We start from the raw sequence: 18,480 nt of genomic DNA on the forward strand, positions 1-18,480 counted from the left end.
GATAGGGTAGTGGAGAGTTGGCAAGTAGGTGCTAAAGAAGTAGACAGGGTCACCCACTTATGTCCCAAGAGGCCTTTTAAATATTCATGTCATAAGAATAATGGCAGCCCATTAAGGGATTGTTATTAGAACATATTTTATTACGGTTAGACGTTTTGAAAATGCTGTGTACATAACATGCCAATATGATTAACTACAAACAATATTTCCCAAAGTTGTACAGTATTAAAAGGTCAGTGGTTTAAATTAAAGCAGAGCTAGGTGGGCAGCCCATTTTGGGGACCCCATGCCTGTTGCAGGGAGCTGTCATTTCACTTTCCGATAAAATCCTGCTGGCTAGCTCTACAAAAGTTAGACAAAGTAAAGTAGATCTAAATCACTCTTTTCCAAATGATTGTCATCATCAGGCTCTTGCCCTGTGGCATTCTGGGACTATGCCCCTCTTGGTCAAGATGATATATGCATAGCCAAGAACTATATGTAGGATAGTGAGGGGCAGCAGACAATTAACTTAGCCATGGTCTTTCCCTGATTGGAATCCGTGGGACCAAAGTGTTCAGTGTCTCTGCTGATAAAAAGACTTGTGTTTCAGATCTGACTAGTAGACATTAGGGCCCTTACAGTATCACCTTAACTGGTTCTGGAGTCCCAAGAAATGGGAAGCGTAACTGGGGAATTCTGCCTTCAGAAGTGTGAAAACTTTAAAGCAGGGGATCATGCCAAGACCAGCCAGGGAGCATCTCTTGTGTGCTGGAAGATGACTGAGAAAAAACTTCCTAGTGGTTTAGGACCAAGGCCAGTGAGGAACCTTACACTGAAGAACCGGCACATAATAACTTCGAAGTATGGAGTTTCTCACAGACTTGGGTGCACTGGAGGAGGGGCTGATGACGCATAATTCCAAGTCTGCAGCCCTGTATGCTTTAGTTCAGAGCAAACTTTCAGATCTACAAACCCACAAAGAGCAAGTGGTCCATCCATGAGGGCAGAAATGACAGATACTTTTGCATGAACCTGAGCACCTACTTGCCTGGGAACTTTGTCAGTGTCTGTTGCTGACTCCTGCTTGATGGACTATATGGGATCACAGAATACAGTGAAACCCTCTGCTGGAGCACAAGGCCCAGCAGTACTGGCAGAAAGTCCACGCTTCTACCTTGAGCTTGGATTCTTCCTTCCTGTCAAACTCCAGGTCATGCCGTGCACTCCTTTGGCTACCGGTTCCTTAGCATGGCAAGGGTAGCTAGTTGGGCAATCATGTGTAGACATTGTTAACTTCAGTCCTTACCTTGGGCTTTGACATCATCCACCACAGGACATGGCGTCTTCACAATCACATCACTTGGCCTGGAGCGTCGCCCTGTGTTGTCCACTCCCCAGAGGGTGAACCTTGCAGAGAGGAAGGAGGGTAGCATTATTAGAAGGAAATGTTGGGGTTTGGGGTTGAGCAGCTCTGTCTGGAGGCCCAGTATTGTCTAAATAGAAGGCTGGTACACTTACTGCTCCCATCCAGCACTCTGGTGAGAGAGCAGTGGCATGAAGCCTTTGGCTGGTTCCTGTGGCCTGTGGTTGGAATGTACTGTCTTGAGGGATGTCTGATAGAAAGTAATACAGTGAAGGGCACTTCATCTCCACATGGAACCCCCAGGCAAGCAACATCAGCACCATTGCTGGAAATTCTCTAGTTCCCTGCTACAGGAACTAGAAACCTGTGCTTTACCAAGCCTTGAGACTTCCAGGTGGCTCGTTCTCCTTTTTTCTTTTCTTTCTTTCCAAATTATTTATTTATTATGCTACCTAATTATTCTTCCAAAAATATAGTGTTCAAAGAGATATGACCTCAAGCCCACTGTTTCTTCCTCACTCAGAAGCACAGAGGATAGGCAGAGCAAGGGCCTGCATGCCCCAAGATGCCACAAACCTTTCTCTTCCCTCCCCAGCCTCATGCCAATGTCATGAGGCCTCACATAGGTAGGCTTCACCCTAGCAAGATCCCTGGTCTAGTTAGACCTAAAATGTGACAGCCTGCTTAACTCCAAAAGACATGGGTCAGCCCAGAGCTGTTGTGCCTAAAGGACCTTCTCAGCTAGTGAACCAGGGCCAAACATCCAGCTTTCTTATCAACAGAGAGGGTTCAGAGCATGCCACATGTTTATCTCGTGCCCTGCTCCTAAGCCTTGCTCAATGGTCTTGCTCAGTAGAGCCAGTGCTAACAGCCCTCTCCCACCACATGTGCCTTGAGTCCAAACTGAGCATCTTGCCACCTTCTTCCTGCCATGGCATCCTGGAGAAAGCCTGGGCTGCACTGACACTCCTTATCCCCACGCTAGTCCTGGCAGCCATAAGTCCTCTCATTGGACTCATTGCCTCATTAGCTTCTTAGTCCTGTTTCTAGAATTTTTCTGAGACCCCCAAACCTGTAAATGGTATACCTGAGCTTTTTGGAACCAGATCCATTTCTGAGCTCATTTTTTTAACCCAGTCTCGTAGCACATTCAACTACGGTTCTGAAGGGTAGACCTAGAGGTAGCATGGGTACCCCCATGCAAACTTACACCTCATGATGTATGCGATTCCCATGCTAAGCCGTGTTCTCTGGGACCTCTAATAGTATGTTTCGTTAGAAATCCCTGGGATTCAGTAGAGAACCAATCTATATTTTGGGACTCTGAGGCCCTTTTAAGGGAAGTGGGGTCTTTTTTTTTTTCTTCAGCTTGGTCTCCAAGGTTTGCTCTTTGCTGCTGACTCCATCGGTTCTAGCGGCTGCTCTTGGGAGAGCTAGGAGATGCAAAGCCCTGATCCTTGCAGGCTGACACTCCAGGATGGCCTGGGTGTGGTCTGGGGTTACAAGCATAGCCCTGTTCCCCTAGTGCTCTCTTCCTTCAGCCCTACAACTCCAGGTTAGGCTACTGCCACCTGCCAGTAAGCTGAAGGCTCCAACCTCAACTTTACTGGCTGGAGCCAGTATTTGCAGTCCATCATAATTTAATCCTGGACCCTTAATTCTTACGTTTCTCTGGACTATAATAGCCTATTCCTTGGGTACCAAACTGACTGCCAGATGGAGCCTGACTTTCAGGTCCTGGGTGGAATGAGTCACCAACCTCCAGCTAGTCCACACTCCAGGCAGCGCTCCTTCCTATCTTGTCTTGCTAACGTTCCAGCTACAAAGTGTCTGATCCTGAGCTGGGACAAAGATGCCCCTGTTGGTGTTCAGTATTACATACTTTGAAAGGCCGTCAGTATGAAATGCAAGCTCCTAAGCTCTGATTATTCAGCAGCACATTTTATTTTTTAATACAAGGCAGATACTAGGAAAGGAAATGCCTCACACAACCTTCCAAGTAAAGACAGAGCTTGACCTTAAGAACTATTCCTCAGCAGGCCCAGCCCTTCCCCTAGCCCCCCCTCCCAAGCCCCCAGAGAGGGAGAGAGCAGCCAGGGTGTTTGACTACTGAAGGCTGGGGAACACTTGCCCCATTTTCATGTGGAAATGCCGCGTGCTGGCATGTCAGGAAGGCCTTCTCTGTTTGTTGTTGGCGTTTTCATCCCGCTCGCCATAACACTCTCAAAAGACAGCAAGAGGGTTAGCTGGAATTACTGACAGAGGAGATAAGCCTGGCTCTAGATCCCGAGGGCTCATGTGTAAGTCCGTTTACTGCTTCTTCCAAGGCTTCTGGGCTCCCTCCCCAGCCGCAGGCTGGGACCTCTCAGTGCGTAGTTAGCGACGTGGTGATGACACGGGCAGAGGCATGTGTGCGTGGGAACTGACACAGACTGGCTCAGGCCCCAAGTCGGGGCCTTAAAGGTCTGGGGCCTAATGCTAAGCAAGACTATCAGGGGTTGGCTGCATTGCCTGCTGCTTTTCTGTTTTCCTCCTGCCGCCACGAGGCTTTGTTGATCGTCTGCTTCAGACATGCTTCTCTATCATCTGTCTGCTGTAATGTGCTCAGAAATGCAGGTCTCTCCTCCCGGCTGGCATTGCGGTGAGACGGTGGTGGGAGGGGCAGTACCTACCCTAAAATGAAGATGTTGGATCCTGTACACTTTAAGGGGGTCCTTAACTGTGTTTGTGCCACTTGGTCCATTGTCAGAATGCTTCTCACGTGGCATTAAATGAAATATATGATAAAGAAAGCTGAAATTCAGATGTAACCTTATAATCTCCCATGGGGACCAGCTCTTGCATGCAGGATAATTCTCCTAGATCTTGGCAGAATAAACTGGGGTGGCCAGGCAGTAAGACCCAGTGTGTGGAAAAAGACAAACCCTGTTTCAGCTCCTAACCATTATGTAGATCCCTACTGTGATTCTGGGGAAGTTATTCAATTTTTCCTGAACCTCCGTTTCTTCAGTTATAGACTAGGAATAAGTCTAGTCACATAGGACCAGCTGTCCATACACAGTGGGTACCTTCCTCTTAACCCGTAGTGAAGAAAAACTAAGTGCAGGGAAATTAAGGGTCATATTTAAAGTCGCTTTATGGTTAGGCACAAAACCAGGTTTGCTGGATGCTTTCTTTGCCCCAGGGATGGAAGTACAGTAATTCCTCGCTCATCAATAAAGAGGAAGAGTGTGGCCTCTAGCGCACCTCACTTTTCCCCCACACACTGGGTCTTGTGTTCAGGCTGCTCCGGGTTATTTTGTCAGGATCTAGGAACATCCTCTTGCTAAAGCAAGAACTGGCTCCCCCACTGGGGGTTATGAAGTTACAGCTGAGGTTCAGCTAGGTTTTCCAGCGATCTGCACTGCCACCTAGTGGAAACCGGCTGTCCTTTACCGTCTCTCCTACTCCTGTAATCAGCATCGACAGGAAAAAGATGATTTACAAAACATAGGAGGGGAACCTTAGATCACCAAGGATGCTGAATCTGGGAGAGGATCTTAGTTCTCGGGTCTTTGACCAGGAAACAAAGCCAAATCAGCCAACTCGAGCAAGGTCCTAGACTTGGTTAGGGTCTTTCTGAAGGATAGTCTTGCCCACCTCGTTTCCCTAGAACTTCTGACTTCCTAATTAACAGGTAGGACGGACTGATAGGTGTTAGCGCACCCTCACTACAAATGGTCATGTGAGTCACATTAGGAGACTTCTGGAAGCAGATTGCTGGCCTTCAGATGTGTGTTCCTTTGTCACAAACCCTTCCTCTGTAGGGCCACAGCTGTCCACTATCAAGAGCACTTCTATGGATCATGTCATCCTTGTCCAAAGAACAGACAGATAGTCACTGGCATGGGCATTGCCATCTTTGTGTGTGCATCCAGTCCAGATTCTCAGATCCCATTTGTCTTTATGTATTTCCCTTTCATCCTGCACAGCCCCGAGTTACATCTCTTACTTCTACATGAAAGATGCACAGCTAAATATCTAAGTTCATCACAATCAATGGCACTCAGACTTCTAGTTCTTTCCATCTTTGAACTCCCTGAGAGTGGAAGTGGGGATGATTTATTCTGGAAACCTTGACTCCATGCCTGTGACCTCATCTGTAAACTGTTAGATGTTTTTCATACTGATAGGGTCAAAACGCTTCCGAACTGTATCACTATGAATTCTGCGTTAGACCCTGGATTTTTCCATCATGACTTAGATTCTATCGCCGAGTCTCCTCTTTTGGCATCTTTTATGCCTTTGCTCACAAATATTTTACAGTTGTTCCCAGAGCTCAGGAAGAGATGGGAAGAGTTCACAGAGAACACAGGGATGTTCCAAGCATGGTGATATAATTCACTCCATTTTCTTTGAAGAAAAATGCTGACCAGCATCTAAACTCTATAAATTATTTCAGAACCACTAGAGATAGCTTTCTTACACATAGTTCTTGGCGTTGTCCTCCTTTCTTTAAAAAAATGTTTTTTCTCTGACATACATCTTTCACTCTAGTGTTCCAGGCTCATTTTCTTCCATTTCTGTTTACTCCCCACCCGTTTCAGACCCATTGGACACCCGCTGCTCCCCTTCATGCCTCTCTACTTTTGCCTGGGGGTTTCTAACCTAGTGTGCCTTTTCCACCTCACAGTAGCTACTGGATTCTATAAAATCAAATTTAGAATCTAGACACCAACTCTACTTAGAATAAACCACTTCCTTCTTTCTTTCCAACACGTCTCTGGCCTTCTAAGTAACACGTATTCCATTCTGCCTTGGGTTACATTTATCTGTTTATGTGTGTCGTTTGTAAAGCCTTTGATGACAAGACTTCTTCAGGAAATGTTTCCATAATGTCTATTGAGATTTGACTGCAGAGGCTAAAAATCTCTTGCCGCATCTCTGAAGGAACCTAGGCAAAGAAGGGAGCCGGCAAAGATCCTGGAACTTTCTGGGTAAGGCGTCATTAAGGTGCACCTACTTACATGTAAATGGTGTCAGGTTCCAGGCATCGGATGATGAGAGAAATGGTGGTGAGCTGCTTGTCTGGCACCTGAGATGGCATGGCACAGGGAGCCTTCGCTCCAGAGATGATGTCATCTACAAAGCTCAGCACTGTTTCTGCACAAATGAAAAGGATGAGAAAAGTATGAAAAACAGAGATGTTCCGGCAATGAGAAACGCTCTGAGAGCTTGCTGAAACATCTTAAATTCCCAGTGGGCAAAAAGACCTTGGTTTGGGGTGGTTTTTGTTGTTGTTGTTTATTTTCTTTTTTCTTCTGACTGTTACACTGTTAGTCAATCAGCTGAGAGTCATTTGTCCAGAGTTAGCTCAAGGACTACTAAGGCAAAATGTACGTGCCACATCTGTGACTTCTCCCATGAAACACTTTGACATTGACAGAGAACAGATGTGCTGGTCCCTGGGCCCTAACATACCTCACCAATACCTATACATGCCAAGGGAAGAGCCCCAGAAACAGCAATGGAGAGCTTTCCATGCCCCAAAAATGTTTCTCCAAGCCTCAATCCCAAATTCACTAGAAGCTCGTAGGTTGTGGACATCGTTGTCCCCAAGGAAGACCGTATTTTATGTGAAAACCTTAGGATTATTTATGTTAGCTTTTCTCTATGTGTAGGCAGCAGAGAAGTAAGGCATGGGACTTTTATTTCTGTGGGTTCTTTCTACTCATGTAAGGCTTTCCTTTTCTCTCAGGCCTTGACAAAAGTCAGTTTGCTTTAGGACAAGTCATGGATCAAGAGCATCTGTTTGTACATGCCTTTGCCTAGAGGGGGTTATTAGCAAAGGAATTTTTTTTTTCTGTAATCATGGCAGTGGTTAGCAGAGAATTGTTTCTTAATTGTGGGCTAGGATAAGTAGTGTACTGTGTTGTTGTTGCTTGTGAGTGTGCCTAGAGGCAATGAAATGGACACCTCTTTTATAAATAAAAGAAAAGCAAAACGAAAACAAGACTGTCAGCTGCTCACCATGCAAAAACTCTTAAATGGACAAGATGGCTGTTGCCTAGAAGAGGCAGTAGCTTTTTCTTTTCTGCGCCATGTGCTGCCCTGAAATACAGGGAGCTTGAAGGAGTGCCACGAGGAAGAGCATTCTTTTCTTCTTTCACTTTTCCTCCCTTTGAAGAAGACTAGGCAGGGGATGGAGACTGTGCTCACCTGTCTCAACTTTGGAGTGGTCCATCCGGTCTGTGACTTTCTCTTGACGGATCAGGTAATCTACGATCTGCACTCCAATGGGTGGCTCCGAATGTTCCCACTCCAGGACCACGAGGGTGCTGCTGGGTTCGTGTACCGTGGAAAGTCTCAGCCTGAGGGCACAAAAGAAGGAAGATGAAATGGGGACCCAGCTGGGACCTGTGTCAAGCTTTAACTACCATCTCAATTGCCACAGTACAAACTCTCTCTGAGGACTGGTCTCCCTCACTAGGTGCTGAAGTTCCCGAAGATTTGGGTGCTTTATATTTGCATCTCTTGAATGAACAAATGGGTAAAAGTCTATATAGTACAAGTGTTTGGTAATTGGGCTTTACTGATAGGTCCCTTTTATATAATTGGAAATCTCATTTCTGGCTTTTCTCTTGGGGAATACTAAGCAAACGTTGTGAAATGTGCACTTCAAAGCCCACTGAAAATGGCATTCAAGAGAATCTTGTGTTGACAAAGGCACAGCTAGTTTAAGTTCCATAACCCCCAGGATCTGGCAGGCCCTGCTATGTCTCCTTCTCCAGTCCATGTTCTGACAGAACTTCAGAAAGGCTCAGCTTAGAAGTGAGACTCGAAGGTGAAAGCTGGCCGCATGCCACATTCTCTTTAAGGTGATGTCCCAAGTCTGCTGCTTGGGACCTGAACTCCTGTTTCAATCCCAATTTGTCTCTAGCTTCAGTTCGCAGTCACTTCATTCTTTTCAAGTTGTTTTTTGACTCCTGCTTTGCCCTGCTAATTCACACTTCTCTGCATATTACCGAGAGTCAGCAATCGATGCTGATGCTCACTGGTGTGGATCTCCTGACCATCCGAGAGCTAGCCATTTACTTCCTTGTTCTAACTTCTGTAGATGGCTCATGTTACCTTCGTGCTTCCAATTCCTCTTTTCTCTCCAACAACTAAACTGTGAGGGTTTTCCCAGTTTCTGCTCACTCTAGCTTTCCTCTCTCCCAATATCACTAGCATTCACATACTTCACTGTCCTTGGTCTCTCCATCTCAAAAAATGTCTGGAGCCCTAGCCTTCCCACCTCCTAGCCGGCTTGCAGGTACCCCTCATGGCCTCAAGACCACAGGACGAGAAGAGCAGAGCTGAATCACACCAAACAACCTGCAATGTCCAGTTTCAACGCAACAAATCCATCATCGTGTTCGTTGGTTCTCCAGGGCTATGCAGTGGTACACAAACCCATTCCAGGCCTTCTCTTATGCAATTTAATGAGTATCAGAAACACACAATAATGCATGTGATAAAACTTTAGCATGAAATCAAGGATGCTGTTTGGGGAATAGGAAGCATTTTAGCTAGTAGGAAAATAATAGGAAACACATGGTCATCTTTTAGTGGCTACTATGAAGGAGTGCATAGCTCGCATATGACATTACGATGGAAGAGACCCAAAACAGTGCGGATATTGACAAATTCATTAATTAGAGTCATATGCAGAATGCTATTTTGAAGGGAAAAAACCCATTAGGAAGCTTAAGTTAGTAACTAAGCTTTCTGAGAACTCTGATTCTGTGAAAATAGGAGCTAAGGCCAAGCCCTATTGAGAAATAGGAGTGTGTATGATTTACGTGGATTTATGTAAAAGTAGAATACATTTCTATTTCCAACTGCCAATTAAAGTACAAAAAACTAAGATCTGTTACTGACAGGAAAATTTTTAATAGACGTTTCCCAGGTACAATCCCCAGCTCAGCTTGATCTTTAGTTATCACATTTAATTAATGTGTGTTTATATGCAACCAGCCTTAGACATAGTGGCTGGGTCTTGTGTCCCTCCATTCGATGGTTTCCGTGTTATTGGGTAGCTTCCTTACCTGTTAAATTGGTCTAATAGCACTAGACTCTCTTAGTGGCTCCCTTTCTATCACATGAAATGGCTTTTTACTAATTAGGAACTTGTTTTTATTTTGATTCAGATATCCAAGTTACAGCTACAAGGGGCAAGAAGCCAATGGCTGGAGTATTTAAAGGCACCTTCACAGAGAGTAAATTGGCTTCCACTGATGATCTGTCAGTAAAAATTACCTTCTTCCTCAGTTTTTTCTTCTTCGGGTCTGCTCTGTAATATCTGCCTTTACCTGCAGATCAGAAGGCAGCCTCCATCTGCGGATTTCTGCCTATGGTCCAGTGTTCTTTGTAACTAGTACTCTAGCTGCTGGAGGTCTTGACTCTCACTTTGGGCTTTTCTGAACTTATAAATCCATGAGGTCATGTGCCACCACCCTGTCCTACCAGCACTGTGTGCCTTAAGCACTGTGGAAGACATCTTATTATAGGATAACCTGAATTCCTACACTGTGTCCTGGCTCCTCATCTTGGTCGGTTCTGTTTAAGCTTCCCATGAGGGATTAGGAATGTATGTGTTCATTCTCAGCCACCTCTGGAGTACCTCATGCCACCCTTAAAGACAGACATTTTCTCATGTCCATCCCAGGCCTCTGCATAGTGTATGTTGCTAAGAGAGCACCCATGCTCAGAGCTATGACTCTATCTACCATTTTTCTGAGATTGGTCGAAATCTCATTATTGCTAGGTTTTATTTCCTTTACAGAGATCTACCTGCCTTCCTACCTACTGTACATCTACACAATTATTTCTCAATAGCTGGAGGACAAGCTCAAATGGGATTGGTCTTCTCCTCAACTCTACACACCTCCTAATGGGTCCCTTCTTGGCTATGGTTCATTCTCACAGTAAGCAGTCGTCTTGCCTTGTTGGCTCTACCTACAATCAGTTCAGTTGTGTGCTTTCTTGTACTACAGTTGCTCTCAGCCATGACCTGCTACTTGCTGTCCAATTTTGGAAAAATTCAACCCTCTTGAAGTCATCTCCTGGTCCATTAGTTGGCAGTGGGGTGATAAGAGCGTTTACCTACCCCATGTAGTGCCGAGAACTTACAATGTCTTTGAGACACGGTAGAGTTTGGGGGCTTACTAAGCCCTCACTATAGACCTCTAAATCTCCCACAGCAACCACATGTCTATTTGTATGACTCTCTAACCATGTTGTCTTGCTTTGTCCTCCATATGGAAGGTGTTTAATAGCTATGTGCTCCACAGAGTCTTTACTGTTGCCCAAATGCAGGCTCAAGGAACAGCTATTCACATTTTTAAAATGTGAGCTTTGTCACACAACTTCCATCAAACGGCTAGTGTGCCTGCTCCTTCTAGTCTACCGAAAGTTTCCAGCGGCAGGAACTGTACCACATTCTTCTTTTCAGTCCCCAGCACTCGGGCTATTCCTTGGAGACTAAGGTCTACTTAATTCTATTATTGCCTAATGGTGCTGAGGCATCCATGCAGGAGAGGGGCATGGAGAAGGGACCATACACAGGCTGTGGGAGTGGCGCACAGGTGGGGAGGCCGTCCGCTCCGAAAGCAGCGGAGTCACATCGACACCAATCCTCGATGACATCTCCAGTCCCCGAGCACCAGAGAGAGCTCATGGTGGCCTCCTGTAAGAGCTGAACAGACAAGCAAACAAAACAAAGAGTAAGTGTCAGGAAACCATGGCTAGATGGTCATCACCAAGAGACCTAGCATCAGGGTTCTATGCGGTCCTAAATCACCCCCAGAGATATCACCATTCCTTACCCTGAAACTGCGTTGCAGAAGATGGAATTTAGGATAACCGCAGCCCTGTAGGATATCTGGGGTGTCACTTTCCTGGTAGAGTAATAGCTCATCTCTATAGTTTAGAGTTGTCAGTCACCTTATAAACCAAGGGTGATGACACATGCCTATAATCCCAGCACTTGGAGGCATGAGGATCAGAAGTTAGAGGTCAGCTAGATACAATTTTGAGGCCTGCCCTGGCTAGAAAGCTTGTCTCTAAATAAATACATAAAAAATAAGTTGTAACATGATTAATAAAAACCCAGAGATAGATACTGGGGTTCAACATGAAGATCAGAAAAGAAAAACAGCTAACCACTGGGCTGAACAGTGTTGTAATTGATTTATTTTTGTTTGTGATTATTTGGGTCTGGGTAGCTGGTAGACAAAAGTGCAAACTCCATTTGCAATAAATAAATAAATGAGGTTTTTCACTTTGAAAGTAAGCCAGCTTCCACCCTCTGCCTTGCCCTCTCTACTCTCGTTCACACCTCCTACTGTGGACTCCAGTAACAGGGATGTCTTAGCACACACTTCTGGGAGGCCTGTCTTTGCTATACTTCCCTCTTCTTCCAATGCCTCTCTCTGCACCCTTACCTGCCCTGGTCATCCTGCCCTAGTCCTTCATGGTCTCTCAGCCTGTTTTGTGATCCGACTTGAATACGTATGTGGTCCTGCTTTGAGTTGTGATTAAACAGCAAGCATTTTCCTTAGAGTGTGACTGGGAGAAGCTGAGGAAGAGAAAGGCTAATTTCTGAGCCTACATCAGTCTTCTGGGGATGAGAACCTCAGTTTTGTCAATCATTGCCTGTGACCTTGGACAAGTTACATACACCCAGTTTCCTTGATGATAAAACTATCACTTTCCTAGTAGGGACGTTGTGACAACTAAATGAACAGTCTATTCCAAGTGACATAATATATGCTTCGCACCTGGTACACATTATTGTTTTTGAATGACACAGCTGAGGCTCACATAGAACCTTATATATATATAAAAAAAAAACTACAGTCTTGCATAGCTCTTTACATAAAGTAAGTTCATGGAGATGTTTTGTGAAGAAACAAAACAAAACAAAACAAAACAAAGATGAAATCCGACCCAAGAGGCAGCAGCACTCATGGCAGGGGTAATCTCTGGTGAGAGAGCAAATCCTGAGAGAATGGTGGCCTCTCAGAGGGCTCTGCTCCCTCAACTCAGATAATTCAAGGGTGAAGATTCCAAGTCAGCTGATCTCAGAGCCCAGTCTCTGAGGCACGCCACAGCTTCAGCCTCGGCCTTCTAGTGATTTTCTCCCCTCTGAATCAGTCCCTTTTGTCCACACTGGTAAGTTAGGGGAAGGGGGAACAGCTGTCCTGTGTATTGATAAAACAGACTAAACAATCACAAGGAAAAGAAGTAAGTTGGGGAGGGGAATGGATGGAGAGGGGAAGAAAGGAAAGGGAGAAGGATCTGACTCCATAAATATCTATATAAAGAGTCATTATGTATGTCACATTCTTTCAGAGTTTAACATTGGTTACTTAAGGTTATGAGCTGGACTAAGGGTCACCTGACTTCCTCCCAAGACCGAGAGTCTCTGAGAAGCAGGAAATGATTCCCAAGCACAGTTATGATTTGCATAGTTTCTAATTAATAAGAACCCTTTGGATGCTAACTCTCAGATAGATGGTGCTAATGAATTACAGTGAAGGACACTGGGAGTGAGAGTTAGGTACTTGCTCAGGATCGCAGGCTAGCGTGTGGGGCAGTGCCAGGGACTGAGCTCTGCGTGGCTCACAGAACTTCTTAGGCTCCTTCCATTGTGTACCCTTAATCAGCATTGAGGCCACCAGCAAGTCACTCACCTTGTGCTCTTCTGACTGAAATTCAAACCCAAGGGCGAACTTTTTAAAACTAGGAAAACAGGCTCTTTGAGGAAGACAGAATAAAATAAAGTTGTACCTTCTGTTTGACGGTGTCTTCAGTCAACAACTATTTGATAACCATCTACAAGGGGCCACTTCCTGTGCTAAGCATGAAGGACGCAATGACGCAAAAGAAGGCAACATGGCCCCTCTCTGCATAAATGTTGCAGCCAGATAATAAACAAGCAAAATGAATTCATGTAAATATCCGAATTCCACAATGGTGTGGCGGGATCTCCACGAGAAGGTGGGGGTCCCATGGATGCACACAGCAGCAGGAGGCTGCAAACAAACAGAACCCTTCATTTGGGGGGAAATGGCTGGAGCTGGAGGATAGCATGCGACGGGAAACAAACGAGATGAAAACACAGGTGTGTGGTTTTTTTCATCTATGGAAATGCCAAGAGAAATGGCCTGAAAATCAAAGAGGAAATGCTAAGGAAGGGGAAAGGCACGAGGGAGGAAGAGAAAGGAAGATAGAATGGAGGATGAATGTGGTCTAAGTACAATACAAGCTCGTATGGAAAGGTCACACTGAAACACATGAAACTGTATTTATACAATTAGTGGGTTTATTTTTTTTAAAAAAATTATCTGGCCACAAAAATCATAGTAATATAGGTATAAAATCTAACATTAAGAAGATTGGACCCTTACTGAAACTGGACTCCTAAAGCCAACTAGAAACACCAGTCTGTCTATAAGAGACATAGTTAGGACAAAGAAGTTCTTTTCAAGTGCCCAGGATGTAGGGCTGGATTACAGACAGTTTGTCTGCAAGGAGAGGTTCCATCTCAAGAACAATGACAACTAGTATAATGTTTTAAACATGGAACATGATCTGATTTTTAATATAAAATATGGCAAGGTATACATGATACAATTATTTTAAATGCCAGTTCTTCAGGAGTTTTAACTCTCCACCTTTGGTCGACACCACTCTGTGAGACTCTCCGTGTCTCTGAATTCTGGGGTGCATCGAACTGCAACAGGTTGGATGAAGTGATGTTGTGATTTGGATATGAAATGTTCTGTACTGGCGGCTTGGTCCGAGGTGATGGTACCATTGAGAGGTGAAAAAAGACACTGATTTCATTCGTAGATTAGTATATTGATTGATACCTAACCTAATGATAATGGGGAGTGAGCTCTAATAGGAAGACATAGGTCACCAGGACTTGCGTTTGAAAGTTATATATTAGTCGTGATGTATTCTTCATGAGTTCTTTTTGCTTCCCAGCTAGAGTGAGGTGAGAAGGCTCCCTTGGCACACACACTTACTATCATGATCTTCTACCTCGCCACAGGCCCACAGCTTTGGAGCTGGGCAACCATGGGCTAAATCTGCAGAACTGAGATATTTCTTTCTTTTATGTTGATTATTCCAGTTATTTTGTCACAGTGATGAAAAGTTGACTAATAAACAATAGAAAAGAAGAGTCAAGATGCAACCCCTTGAACTTCCTTGGAAAGGAAGAGAAAGGGACATTCCACTTTATTAAGGACTTGCAATTTGCTAGTCCACGCACTTCCTGGGGAATACATACTTGTTAGCAAATTTAATAGAGTGTAGAAAAATTCAATGTTGGCTACTGTTTTTACTAAGGAAGGAAAGTATGGATTTCAATTCAGGTTTATCAACAGAATATTTCATTCATCTATTCATTGGTTCATTTGTTTATGTAGTAGAGCATCATCCATGTACCAACCCAGGCATTCTGTAGAAGACAAAACATTTTTCATAGTCTAGAGTGAAGTAATAGCCAAACAAGTGTGATCATAGGGGACGCATGCTTTAACATGTGTATACATACAGTGGAAGTTCCATGAAGGGGTCTGAGTTGGACCAGGATCATGAAGGAAGATGAGAGCTAATGATGTTTGAGTTGAAACATGGCATGGTGGCAGGAATTCTCCAGGGGCTTAAATGTGACAGCGTACATTCCTGGGACAGAGACTCAGAGTCTGAATTGCATGAAAGAAAATCTCCTGTGTTTGAGGAGGCCCAAAAGTTAAATTCTGGAGTATATAGTCCTAACAACCTAACCATGCGAGTGAAGATGAATGGCACCATGCTTTGCAATGATGTGCTGAGAACTCGAAATTGCTCTCAATCTGAGGAATCATTAAATTAACTTGATGCAATATGGCCAGAAGTCCATATTGTACAGCAATTCCAGGGGTTTTAATGAAAGGACCAACAAGAAGATTGCTGCAATAAAATGTTTGATTGCAGTGAAGAGTTAGGCTGTGATGGGGGTCTCAGGATGTACCTGTTGCTTATGATGACAGAAAAGATACAAAGGATGACAAGGACTCTTGTGCCAATTAATGAGATGGGAACATAAGTGGTATGGATTTGTGATACAAGGAAATGAGCTAACGTTTGTTGGCTGAACCTATTTTGTTTATCACAAAGATTTTATTGAAGTATGGCATCAGAGGTTATCTAGTCCAACACAGGGACAATAGGCCAAAGGGGATAGATAGAAAATGAACCCACATATTAGAGGGGAAGATGAAAAACCCCACAGAGTCGCCAGTGTCATGCTGAGCCCCTGTCTACCCCCTCCCCAGCTTTTGGAAAGTAAAACTAGGAAGGAAAGACAGAGTTAAAGAGGGGGTGACGAAGGTAGACGGTGCCACAGAAAGAAAAGAGGAAACTCCCCCGATAGTGAGAAAACTCCATCTCAGACCAGCTTGTCAGCATTTAGAAACTGAAGTGTTTAACACAGGGCCAGAGAGACAGGGTCTTCCCACTCCTCTGTGGAAACTGGGGTAGGGAAAATGAGGCCATCGAAGTCAACTTCCTTAGGCGTCCTGGTTTTGATTGACAGCCTGTGTTTGGGGAGTCTTGTGTCCTTTGTGTCTCACTGAGCTCTTCTCTGTCTGTAGCTCTGTGCACCCCAATCCATAGGATGGTCCTGCTTAATCCAGACCTCACTGTACCCAGATTGATGACACAGCATGTATGTGGTCATCAGCCACAGCAACCCAAGGGAGTAGTACATTGTTAGGTGGACAAGGGTAGGGTAGCCACTGTGTTAACACCGGCACACCTTTGGGTGTCCAGTGACTTCAGCACACCTTTGAGTGTCCCTGTCCTCTTTTCTTCAAGTCCCTCTCTCCTGACCCTCTTTCCAAAATCCCATAACCATCTCTTTTAGACTCAGGATAAATCTGTAGGCCAGCAGGAACCATTTGTCTTTTTTTTCCTGTGATAAAAAAACCTGTATTTTCAAACACTCATTGAAATATCTATGGAAGAGGCGGGTAGGTGAGAGAAACACACATGCAAAATCCCTCCTGTGGGTCTGAGCAACACCTATGAAACCAACTGGGACACACCAGGTGTCTCTTCAAAGAGAAAAAAGGAAGCAATTATCACCCCACCTGGATGGGCATCCCTGGCAGTCAGGAAAGCGAGCAGCTCACGGCTGCAGCTCACCCCCCAGCTGCCTTGCAGATAAGCTTGGAAACCTCACTCCTGGAGCCTCTCAATTTCAAGTTTGGCAAGGCCCGTGTCTGTCTGTGTGTTTGCTTACTCTGGCTTGTACATTGGAGGAGGTAAGGGGGCTAAAGAACGAGCTGTCAGTCTCTCTGCACCTCCTATGGGGATACCTGATTCTTAAGGACTCACGCATGTTCTCCTAGGAACAGAGAAGTAAAGACAATAAAGACAGAGAAGGGATGACTGGAAATATCAAGGCCTTCCAGCATGATAAAACATGGAAAGATGGGAAGGAATGTGGTGTTTCGTCCTGAAAGTCTGTGATGATGATTGGGGTACCGGATCCTTCCAGTTTGAGACTGTTAGATCCTTCCTTCATCTGGGATGTGTACCTGACATGGCCCTTCTATTGTAGGTGCAGTGGGTGCAGTGGGTGCAGTGGCTGGGAGATCAGTTACAAGAGCCCATGCATCTCCTCCAGGGGCAGACAGAGATGGTTATCCTCTTAACCATGCCCCCTTGGGAAAGGGTATCACAATGAGTTTGGTGATTGCCAATCATGTACCTTTCCTACTCCTTCCCATCTTCCCATCTTCTTTGCTCGGTTCTGACTCCTGAATCACATTACCATGGGTATACCGGAATGTATTACTTGATTTGACTTAATATGCAAGCATGCAAATCTAGGTGCCCCTCTTAGCTTAATAAAAAGATGTTCCACTCTCAGTTGTGGTGTGGAGCAAGTTCTGTTTTCGTTACCTTCCAGAGCCAAGTGTCTCAGCCCTCTTACCCTCTGGGTCTGGTTATTGGTCACCAGTTCATAGATGGGGGATGCTCTGGTCACTTCAAGCAGGACTGGCTCGGCAGGGGTTTCAAGGCTGGACGTCACATGACACAAAGGACAAGATGAGGGACATCGTCCCTTGCTCTGGCACTCCATTCGGACTCCAGCTGCCATACGCTTGGTGCCAGAGTCTGACAGGCTAGTGATGTATTCTGGGAATGTCAGCACCTTGGGCTCCCTTTCCCGCTCCTCCGACTCATCAGATGGGGAGTTGCCTGCCAGACACAAAAGAAAAAGAACAGTGAGGGAGGCAAGATAGCAGGGACGACCGTGACTCGGTGGCTCCTGAGTTCTGAGGTCTAACACTGAGAAGTTAGAAAGCGCCACTGAGAAAGTCAAATTGTGATTTTTGTCATTCCACTTAGTTAGGGGCACAGATCTTCCCAGTGACACACAGAGTTGGAAATGGCCTTTCAAGAATGAGAATGGGTGGTTGCTTTTCTGAGAATCATTGGCTCCACTGGTCCACCCAGAGGGATATGTCTGTGGTACATCATCCATTGCCAAGAATTCAGATGACAACAACGTGACCGTTCTTGGCTTCCTTCATACCACCTTCCTCTACCATTATTAAATGAATGAATGACAAAATGTTTTGGAAACACACCTATGGTTTCCAACATACATGAAGCTCCCATCATTGGTCATAATTCCAGCTGAAATTTGTGGATTCTTCCTATGATATTGGGGTTGATCTAAGGTCTCATTTGACCATGACATTAGCATCACAGACAGCCTAATTATACCCATTTCTACATATCAGGAAATGACAGTATCATCAAGGTCACAAACACCTTTGTGAGATTTGGCATTCGACCCCAAGAGTGTCTCCATCCAAAGTGTTTAGGTCACAGAGCAAAGTCAGCATTTATCAGCTGTCTAACTAGCCCCATGTGTTGATCATGCAGAGGGAAGTTTGGCTTTTTCCAAATGATTTTCACCGTTGTTTGCCGCATAGCCGTTAGCTACACAGGCTCTTGATCTATTTTTGGTCACAAACATGAAAAATGCCTACTAGAGAATAATTGTTTGTTCCCCACACACGAAAGCCCCATTTGCTCTT

General features: G+C 44.9%; 1 protein-coding gene across 2 annotated transcripts in view; it reads right to left on the bottom strand.

The window, feature by feature from the left end:
- Astn1 (astrotactin 1) overlaps positions 1–18,480 on the bottom strand; it is a 324,436-nt gene that overhangs the window by 16,384 nt on the left and 289,572 nt on the right. For both annotated transcript variants that reach the window (XM_041662555.1, XM_041662554.1), the window contains exons 17-21: positions 17,364–17,632; positions 10,930–11,063; positions 7,544–7,695; positions 6,352–6,487; positions 1,289–1,389 (exon numbers count right to left, since the gene is read on the bottom strand). In XM_041662555.1, the coding sequence (XP_041518489.1) occupies positions 1,289–1,389; positions 6,352–6,487; positions 7,544–7,695; positions 10,930–11,063; positions 17,364–17,632 (792 nt within the window). The remainder of the gene's footprint in view (positions 1–1,288; positions 1,390–6,351; positions 6,488–7,543; positions 7,696–10,929; positions 11,064–17,363; positions 17,633–18,480) is intronic.

The sequence above is a fragment of the Microtus oregoni genome, unplaced genomic scaffold, assembly GCF_018167655.1.
Source record: "Microtus oregoni isolate MIOR12 unplaced genomic scaffold, Mior012 000013F_ref0000133, whole genome shotgun sequence".
NCBI classification, from domain to species: Eukaryota; Metazoa; Chordata; class Mammalia; order Rodentia; family Cricetidae; genus Microtus; species Microtus oregoni.